Raw genomic sequence first — 10,799 nt, 5'->3', positions numbered from 1 at the left:
CATGAAACATCACCAGGCCGTTGGCGCCCTCTGCAGGTATTTGTTATAATATAGGCATATTACATTATGTCCTATTTAACAGTGTTGTTCAATAAAACCATGTACTTGGTTTTGATACTTTATTTGAGGCCAATTATTATTGCCTCATCATATTAAAGCCTGTTTTTCACTTAGTTATATTTGTATTACTAAAAAACATCAGATTACTCACTTGTCAAAATAATCAGTAGATTACTTGATTAGCAAAATAATCATTAGTTAAGCACTAGATAAGTTAAAACATTTCAAAATACAACTGCATTGGTTTACTATTTGTGATTAAAAGACAAATATTTTGTAATTTGAAAATTTCTTAAAGTATTAAAACATTGTCTCGTTCTAGTGAACCAAGTATCTGCATTTTGTCTCACCTTGTGAGCTAAGTGTATTGTCACACCCCTAGTGTCTAAGAGCGTGATAAAGCTCAAAGCATCCTAAATGTTACACGTGTTTGCACCATATTGTAGTGAGTAACCTTTCTTGGTATTGCTGTTTCAAATATCCCACCATAATCTGTAGTCTGAGCCTGTCAAGGGCTAATGGCAATGGCAGATACGTTACTAGTTAGTTTCAAGGAAAATCATTTTCTTTTTTTTGTTTGCCAAATAACCCTGTCTATGTGTCTGCCCCCGCAAGCCCCAACCCCCCGGAAAAAAGTTCAGGATCAGGATTTTTTTTTTTTTGCTTTAACCCCTGAAAATGGAATAATATACGCCAAGATCACCCAATGTTTACTATGACTCTGTATTAACAATTAACATTTTGAGATTTTAAGATAGAACATTTTAGCTGTTTCTTCATGTAACTTTTAATTTCTTCCCATCACAAAAAGGCAAAATGGTGAAAGTACCATTCGATGTTAGTTTAGCTTTTGTTAGTTTTGTCACACTTGACCACATCCTGTTATACAGCAGTTAGTCTGACATCAATTAACAGTACACACACACATTCAGATCACTCTTCTTTCCTACCTCCTCTACACTTCTTTACCCTCAAACACACACACAGTTGGCTGGCTACCAGGCACTAAGCAGCGTGGGAAAAGCAGCTAGTCATTAATTGGTGTTACCCATGCTAAGCTATCTCATTGATACCCCGCTAGGTCCGTATAGCAGTGAGCAGACAAACAAACACAAAGCTTCAAGAATTTCACAGGAATGCACTTGTCAGGCTTGTAGACACAGAAGACTGTTGAAGCAAACATTTATATTAAGTCTATCACGTAGCACACACACACACACACACCAAGACTTAACACATTGCATGCACACGTAAACACAAACACACATTTTTACATGTCGATATACTTATAGAAGGTAGTTTTTCATGTGAAGTGTTATTGTTTTAATCATAAATTGATCCCCTACACTAGGTTAGTGCAAGATGTTTTTACACTCTTCAGCAAGATCATGTATTAAATTGAACAAAAAGACAGACTTTTACAGTGTTACAAAACTTTTTTCTATTTCAAATAAATGCTGCTTTTTAAACTTGCTGTTATACAGCTGTTATACAGCTAGAGTTGCTGTGTAGATTTGCTCACATAAACAGTAATGTATTGATAGCATCACTGAGCCACAGTGTTTACACTTTTTGGGGTTAGTCAGTAAATATAGTTTATATTCCTGGAGTAAATGTGCAGTTATTTTGTTTTCAATATATTCTGTATTCTCAGGAAAACACAGTAAACATGTCAGGTTGGCTATTGCTAATAGAAAGAGTCAGGGTGGTCAGTGTTTAGTTTGTCTGTGGATTGTTTTTGTTTGGATATTATAATTTAGTTCCATTCAAAAATGGCTAATCTGCAGATTTGTTGTTTTCAGGATTCTGGCCAGCCGCAGCTAAAAACAGCTACCATGACGCAGAGCGGCAGCACACTGAGGTACGTCCAGTTCTGTTCACACAGGACGAGTGTTATTTTAGTATTATTATATACTATTATAGCATATACTATAATAGTTTATATATACGATAATAGTGTTCATTAATATTTTAAATTACCGTTTATTTTTAAATTTTAAATTTTAATTTTAGTTGTAGTCATTTTGCTTGGTGCATTTGTCATTTACTTTTTGAATTTTTTTTAAATTAGGTTTAATTTATTTTTATTTCAGTTTTAGTTTTGGTCACTTTAACAAACACTTATTTTGAGTTAGTTGCGAAGGCAACATTTCTCATTTTTAATGTTTTCTTTAAGTCCTTTAAGTTATAATATTCTAATATAAGTTTTCTTTGTTCTAATATTTGTATTTTATTTCAGCTTCATTTCAGTTAAGGAAAATGATTCTTAATAGATTTAGTCAACAATAAAACAACATTTCTGTTTTAATATGTGCTATATATTGGGAGTCTGTGATAACTGTGAAGTGTCTGAATATTTTTTCAGCATCTTGCGCCATGAGTGCTGTGATGCTGTTTACTTTTAAAAACATATCGAGACATTTGCACGTTTTCATTGTTATGTGGTATCCACCTGTTTTTGATCACAAGTATGCATCCTGTGTTTATTCATCACCTGCCACCCACGTGACCACAGCCACCCTACGAGTAACTACAATGGGAGTCATCACATCTCTTTTTATTCTGGATTAGATCCTCCACCAAAAATGTGTCTGTTGTTCATAACAACAACAACAACAAAAAAAAAAGACATCTGATGTATTACTTATACTAACCTCACATGTCTCAGGCTTCTGTTCCTCTTCCTTCTCAGTTAGAGGGCCTTTCTCCAGGAAGTGATTTCAGTTTTGTTTTACCCACTTCCCCTCTTTGCACTGCCTGAAAGCAACACGGTTTGCACTGCGGTAACTTTAGTTTCTCAGAACGAGCTCTTGAGTCATACACGTGTCTTTTTAGAGCAGTGTCCTAAGTGGCTTTCTGTATCAAATGCAGAAGTACATGCCTAATATTAACTGTCTGACAGCTCAATATGTGTGTCTGTGTCTGTTTGTTAATTAAGTCGAAGCAGCCGTCCACCTGAGCCTGTCCAGTGTCCTGTGGCGCCCACTCTCTCTCGTGGAGCGTCCCTCACCTCACTCAATGACAAGTCTATTGCGTAAGAGCACTTAAAGTGTTGTATAATTTCGGATTATAATTCTAACATCAGATTTATATCACTTCTCATAACTGGATGTCTTCCATCGCTGCAGTTCGAGTTTTGGTAAAGCCGTGCCGCCTCCTGTAGTACCCAGCTGGCCAACCAGTCCTGAGGTTGACATCATCAACACACTGCTGGGTGAAGGGCCTCCTCCACCACCCCCACCGATGGAGGCAGAGGGCGAACAGGATCATGGGCTGGAGACCGGTCCACCCCCACCTCCACCACCTCCTCCCCTCGACTGTACCAACATCCCCCCGCCCCCTCCTATGCCCACCTCAGTGAATACACCTGATCCCAGCAGCCTCGTGACCATACCACCTCCTCCACCAGCTCCACCTCTTGAAACAGGTTAGTCTGTGCTGATTGACAGATTTCTGCATCATCCTATAACCCGGTTACACCATATGACAACTAGATGTGACGTGTGATAAAGGTGAGATCTTTTTTTTGGTCCTAACCAGCTGCTCAACTTCTGAATGTAAACTGGCAAATTTTGGGGGTCTGTAAGATTTTTTTTTATGTTTTAAAATAAGTCTTCTCACCAAGGCCGGATTTATGTTGCATTTATTTGATCAGAGAGAATGTAAATACAGTAATATTGTGAAATATTATTACAATTTAAAATACATGTTCTGTATTTTAATGAATTTTTAAATGTAATTTATTCCTGTGATGGCAAAGCTGAATTTTCAGCAATCATTACTGTCTTCAGTGTCACATGATCCTAATGCTAATTTGCTGCTCAAGAAACATTTCTTATTATTACAAATGTTGAAAACAGTAGTGCTGCTTAATATTTTTGTACAAACCATGATACAATATTTTCCAGGATTCCTTGATAAATATAAAAAGAAAAGCATTTATTTGATATAGAAATCTTTTATAACATTATAAATGTCTTCACTGTCACTTGTGATCAATTTAATGCGTCCTTCCTTGCTGAATAAAAGTATTAATTTCTTTAAATAATATATATTACTGACCCCAAACTTTTAAACAGTAGTGTAAATGTGCATTAAACATGAATTATTATCTGAGAGGTTGTGACTGTTATATTGCAGAGCTGTTTTATGTTAAGTGTGGACAGATGGTTAAGACTTGCGTCTGAAATTGTGTACTGTACTGTTAGAGTATGTACTACATTTGATATAGAACGTACACTTAAAGGGGTTATATGATGCGATTCCAATTTTTCCTTTCTCTTTGGAGTGTTACAAGCTCTTGGTGCATAAAGAAGATCTGTAAAGTTGCAAAGACTAAAGTCTCAAATATAAAAAGTTAAGAGTCAGCCACGCCTACCTAAAACGGCTCGTTCTAACACGCCCCCACATGTCTACGTCACTGTGTGGGAAGATTTGCATAACGCCGCCCAAAGGTTCACGCAAAGAAAGAAAGCGTAACGATCGGCTTTCACCGTGGACAAAGCGGAGTCCAGCCCGGGGTCGTCACATGTGGTTGCCGCAAGCCCGCTGGACGCTCCTTCGTCGAATTTGCCGGCCGCGCCGTTCTCAAGCCCGCCGGCCGTTCCTCACTCAGGACCGCCGTTGGATAGCTGGCGAATCAGAGCACACCTCGCTTTTCAGAACGATGAGCTTTGTAAAAATCGACGCGTTTCAGAAAGGCGGGGCATAGAGGAGAAACAATAATGTACAGTATGTGGAAAATAATGTGTTTTTTTAACCTTAAACCGCATAAACACATTTCATTACACCAAATACACAAAATAATGGTCTTTTTAGCAACATCATATGACCCCTTTAAAAAGTTATGATGTATACGACTAAACACAAGAAAAAAATGATAAACTATTCACAACAAATTATAATAAAATAAAAATAAAGTATGCTCTGAAAATATAAATGTGCTGTAAGAATACAGTCCAGTCAGTAGGCATATTTGTACTCTGTAGTGAAGTCAGAGAAAAAGAATCCTATGACAGTAGTTAAAAATAGAAAATTCTATAATGTAATAAAATTTTATAGAGCATTTTTGTGTCTAGTGGCTGAGGAGAATGGATTTCCTCTACCAGAAGCCCCCAGTGACATGCCTCCTCCACCAGCCCCTGATGGCCTTGATCTTCCAACCCCACCGCCTCTGCCGTGTGACGAGAACTTTGAAGGTACAAAAGTGGCAAAACAAAAGCAAGTTTGTCTAAAGGTGGTATTTTGTTTTGTATGATGCATTATATCTTACTCCAGAATGCTCAGTTTGTATGATTATATATGATTATATATTTGTATGATACATGTTTGCTTTGTCTTACAGGCAGCTTATCTATGCTTTTTATCTTTGTGTTGCTTTTGTTTATTTCTGTGAGCTTTTATACTCCATGCTCTTTATTTTCACACTTGTCTCTCTCTCTTCTCACTCAGCTCTGTGCTCTCGCCGCTCACGGGTGCGACGTCATCCTCCTAGCTCTCGCTCGCTGTCTCTGAGGGTCCGCATGGGCCCCAGCGCTCGCTCGCTGTACACGCGTTCGCTTTTTCTGCCTTCTGCTCAATCACGTAAGGCCCCACTCCTTCCTGAGACCCGATTCATTAAAGCCACCCCTCAGATTTCATTGATAGTTTCACATTTTGTTACCAAATACATTGACACCACATACCAAAAATAGATTCTTATTTAGCCATGCACACCATCCAAAGACCATTTAGTTCATTTTTATTGTTCAACCCTTAAAAAAAATCTAAAATGTGTTCCCTTGATAAACACCTGTCAGTCATGATACCCCCACCCCCTCCATACCCGCCTCCTCAGGCTCCGCCGGTTTCGTTCAGCCCATTCTGCAGGATCCCTGCCCGTCTGGAGCACCTGGGTAAGTGAGGCCTCTTTGTGCGTTGCTGTCTGACGCTCTTCTCTTCCTTTATATTTGCCACTTGCCTGTCTTCAGCAAGCCAAATCAGCACATAATATGACCTCATATCACACCATCCTGCACACAACAGGACACTGGATCTACATCCTCAGCCAAGTTAGATCTCTCGCTTAAAAACTCAAACGAGTTGAGTGATCTTAAAGGGATAGTTCAGACAAAAATGAACAGTCATCATTTACTCACCATCATGTCAATACAAACTTGTATTCAACTCAACTTTTAAGACTTGAATACAATACATCTGAATAGAATTTAAAACACTTACCGATTTAAACAGTTACAAAGGACTGTTCTAAAATCGGCTGAAAATATCAAACATGTTTGATATCCTCCGACTTGATGGAATCAAAGTCTGAAGCTAAAAAATTGGACTCTGTGACCACCATACACTACGCAATTTTCTATTAAATCTGTCAACTCAAATCTGCAGACTAGCTCTGACTTTCGGCAATTAAGTGTCGACTTATCATAAATGTAAATCGGGGAAAACGGGGCAAAAGTCATGTAGATGTATTCCGGCCTTTAGCTGCAAAAAGCGCAAAGAAGTAACAAAAGGCATCGTAGAAATAATCCATGCAACTTATGCACTACAACGTTGTTGTTATTAACTACAACTATTAACAAAATTGAAAAGCAGGTGCTCAACCAACTGTAGAAAACTTAATATAAAAATAAAAATTTCAAAGGAAAAAGTCAAATTTCGACCAACTTCATCAGACATCCTAAACTATTAAATATTGTTTTACATTTTTTTAAAATCTTACCGACCCCAAACTTTTGAACCGCAGTGTAACATTGCACATGGTGCACAGTTCAGGTGTGGACAGACTGGTTAGGACTGAAATTGTGTGACTACTATATGTATTACAGTTGATGAATAACTATTATTAAAAAGACTGACCTATAAAATGGATCTAAAACAAGAAAAAAATGATAAAATGTACACAAACAAATGCATAAAAATACATGTTGTAAAAAAACAGTCCGGTCTGTAGACATATTTGGACGCTGTAGTGGAGTCAGAGGAAAATAAACTAACACTGGTGCATTATATTCCAAGTCTTCTGAAGCCATATGATAGCCTTTTGTTTGTCTTTGGTGAACTATCTCTGTAAAGATGAAGTGTGTCATTTCTAGTGTCAAAAATGGAATTGTGAAAATAACTGCAATAATTATTCATAATTGTATTTTTATAAAATTAGAGATGCATTGTTGTTCGTTGTGTTGTTTGATGACCAGTGTAGGCGTCCATATGTTTCAGATGGAAAAAAACAATTGTTTGATTGTCACAATTTTGTTTGATGTGGCTTGTTGAACGGAAATCACCCACATCTCCTTCAAACACACTTGTGATCACGAAGGTGCATTTGCACGTCAGTTTGTTAACGTTTTGTGTCGATGCACATTTAGACCTTGAGATTCCAGCACCGCCCCCATCGCCGCCACTAGACAGTTTTGACAACTTTGAAGGGTTGCCCCCTCTACCTCCTCCTATTGATTATGACATAACTGCACCAGCCGACTATTTGGATAAAGGTAGGCTCATTTATGATGACTCGTTCAGGTAAAGAATTTGCATTGTGAAAATGACTATATTGACATCCAAGACAGATCATTTTGTAATTACACATTCAGAACAGGAGATATTAAATATATCTTCAGGTACTGATTTTTTCATTGTGATTCTTTTTCCTACCAAGTGGTGGCACTATATAACTACGACACAGGCAAGCCAGGTGACCTGGTGTTTCAGGAGGGCGATATCATCTACCTCACCAGCAGGAATGAGGATGGCTGGTGTGAGGGCGTTCTCAATGGAGTAATGGGATATTTTCCTGGCAACTATGTGGAGTCCACCGCTTAACTGGCCATAAGAAGCCAGAATGTCAGTGAATGAATAACTGAGACCCGAAGGCACCTTGAATTTCTATTTCTAAAGTAAAACAGTGAAATCAGCTGTATGATTGAAACCCCGGAAATGTTTTTATACTATGTTGGCCTTTTAAAACATTTAAAATGGAATTAACATGCTGACTGTTTCCAGCAGAGATGAGTTTGTATTTTAAAGTTTACTTTGGTCTTAAATAATGATGATCATAATTGATCTCTCAGGACATTTAAGTTATAATCGTAATGAACAACATATTAAGAAACTTTAGTTGTATTTGAAAAATTCACAAAGTCGTGTTAAATAGTGGATGTTTAGTGGCTAATTCTGTAAACATATTTTCATGGTTTGTTTGAATAGGCAATTGTGCAAAGTAAATAATGAAGTAATATATAATAATATATATGTGTAATATATTATAATGCACTTTCCTAATTAACAACCTTTATTACTTATGATAAATTACATTTAATTGGTAACATTTTCTTGATTCCCTTGCAAATATAGTATTTTCCCAAACATTTTATGCTCTATTTAGTGAAATAAATGTTAATGTACACTACATTGGCCCAATTCAGTCACAATTTCAATGTTTTATGATACCAACGTAGCATTTACAGTCCATAGAATCAATAAACTGTTGACGGTAATGTCTGGGAATGAAGTTGCATTTGTTTTATGTCGTTTCTAACCATCCACTCTCTTTTCACTTTATAAGATCATTTAACCTCTTCATTTTACATTTATGTATTTAGCAAACACTTTTATCCAAAGTGATTTACAAAAGATAAAACAAAAGCAGTTTGTCAAGGAACCAACAAAATTCATAATATACAATGGCAGGTTTATTTGACAACTAGATTAGAGTTCATTCATGGGGAACTGGCTCATCAGCACCATTCTTAAACTTAAGTGTGTTTCTCTTTATTTCACATAAATGAAAGGGAAAATTCTGGGCAGATATAATTATGTATTTGGAGTGAGCACAGCTGTTTTGAACACTGAGGTACTGGAGTCACTACCAGGCATCTTAACTAGATTAAATAGTAAGACTTCCTTGATCAGCTGTCTTTGCCAGAAAGATCATATTGATCCACCAGCTGTACCAAAACCAAACCTACACAAACCAGCCTGGACTTTGTAAGGAAGCTTTCACTTTTATCAGGGAGAGGCAGTATAATGATATAGGCAATATAATGCCTGTACTTTAATGGTAAGGTAATTTAGGTAAATAAAAGACAAATAATGAAGCACACTGTTGATGGTGTACTCTTAGAAAAAAAAAAAAAGGTACTAAAAAACAAAACGGTCACTGGGTATGGTACCTTTTTAAGTGTTGCAAAAACAAAATGTCCATACAGGAAACACCTGTTATATAGGTACTGTGTCTTTAAACACCAGACAGTCACCATAAAAGTGTTCAAACTTCACTATCAGCACTTTAAACCCTCCCTCAGATAAGACTCAGTCTCAAATCAGAGCAGTGTATTCAACATCTACTTTATTGCTGTAATCACCTGTGTTCTTTGAGGTAAGACTTCTATTTGTTTTTCAGAGATGTGCTTGAAAACTTGCTGGTATAAGAAGTAATCATTTTACTAACTACATAAAATGTGTATGATGTTCACCTATGCTAGTAGAGTATCACTGACATGTGACTGGGCTTGTATAAATATACTGATATGTAGGCTTTTTAATAATGTTCAAGGCAGTTTTTCGACAGCTTCAGTGTTTGTATATTAGCAAGAGTTTCTTTTGTTTTGTGACTCTGTGATTCCTTTGTTGGCTGGAAAGGACAGGTGAGGTCTAAAACACTGCTGGCAGTAAGTGAAAATGGGAGAAATCAACATGGCAGCTGTTGTTTTATGGTGTCAGTTGAAGTGTTTCTTGATGGGTGTTGAAGGGGTGCTGCTCTAACACATAGGCCTACAGCAAGGCGTTGACAAATCTTTACAGGGCCTGTGACAAAATGTTTAGCCCAATTGGGCCCAATGAGTAAGATATTCCATATAGATGACCTTGGTGGCCCTCAGCAACAGCCCTGACTTATAGTAAAAGACAAATTATGAATGGAAAAGCTTGTTATTTACTTTAGAACATGTATCTGACCTCCAAAGAGTTTGAGAAATATATATTTTGCTTTATAACTGTGGTTTGTTATCATTTATCTGTCCTCAATACAGAATTGGGACATTTCCGGTTAGCGTCACTGTCTTGACTCATTAGGTTACAAAAGTTTATTATGGGGGTTAAATATTCACACATTGATTTTCAAAGGTCTATGAATTGCAAAATTCTTTATTTACTTAACATTTACTTATTAAATGATATACAAGCCTTGTGGAATTCCAGATTTCTAAGAGAAACGAATAAAATGAGGTTTTTGCAAAAAAAGATGCATTTCAACAAAGTACTGTACAATATAAATTTGCCTCTTAAATGGTTGAAGTATGAAAGACTATTATATTTGATAATTATATCAAGCTCTTGCCTTTCCAGTCCACAATGAATTCGATATTATATGTATATTACTGATTATAGACAAATTAAATGTCATCATCCAAATATAATTTATTTCTTTCCTAACAGAGTTGCTTCTGAACTGTGAATTTCTTTATTGCCATGGAGAGGAGTGATGATTCATTTTTAGTATTTAAGTATGTATACCGACTTTCAATACTCGTTTATAAAACTGAACACACATAAGATCTGTTCCAAAACCATACAAATGTATGTTATTTTATGTGTGTGTGTGTGAACCCCAACTTTGCTTTAAAAAGCATCACAAGATCTCTTAACCGAAGATCACATGATCACAAACGGAAATATCTAAACCATACATATATATGTTTTTTTGTGTGTGTGTGTGTGTATATATATATATATATATATATATA

General features: G+C 36.5%; 1 protein-coding gene across 5 annotated transcripts in view; it reads left to right on the top strand.

Annotated features, from left to right (window-relative positions):
• The window catches only part of LOC107758490 (ABI gene family member 3-like), a 17,756-nt gene extending 9,190 nt beyond the window's left edge, over nt 1-8,566 (top strand). For 2 of the 5 annotated variants that reach the window (XM_016576222.1, XM_016576221.1), the window contains exons 4-11: nt 1,863-1,921; nt 2,999-3,094; nt 3,189-3,487; nt 5,139-5,258; nt 5,512-5,643; nt 5,859-5,954; nt 7,425-7,550; nt 7,715-8,566. In XM_016576222.1, the coding sequence (XP_016431708.1) occupies nt 1,863-1,921; nt 2,999-3,094; nt 3,189-3,487; nt 5,139-5,258; nt 5,512-5,643; nt 5,859-5,954; nt 7,425-7,550; nt 7,715-7,878 (1,092 nt within the window). In that variant the 3' untranslated portion in view covers nt 7,879-8,566. Of the gene's footprint in view, nt 1-1,862; nt 1,922-2,998; nt 3,095-3,188; nt 3,488-5,138; nt 5,259-5,511; nt 5,955-7,424; nt 7,551-7,714 lie in introns of those variants that run through there. The other 3 variants (XM_016576225.1, XM_016576223.1, XM_016576226.1) reach the window with 2 other exon arrangements.
• Nucleotides 8,567-10,799: the final 2,233 nt, after the last annotated feature.

This window comes from Sinocyclocheilus rhinocerous, unplaced genomic scaffold, assembly GCF_001515625.1.
Source record: "Sinocyclocheilus rhinocerous isolate Xijiao unplaced genomic scaffold, SAMN03320098_v1.1 scaffold83, whole genome shotgun sequence".
Classification (NCBI taxonomy): Eukaryota; Metazoa; Chordata; class Actinopteri; order Cypriniformes; family Cyprinidae; genus Sinocyclocheilus; species Sinocyclocheilus rhinocerous.
This window is presented reverse-complemented; position numbering and strand designations above follow the sequence as displayed.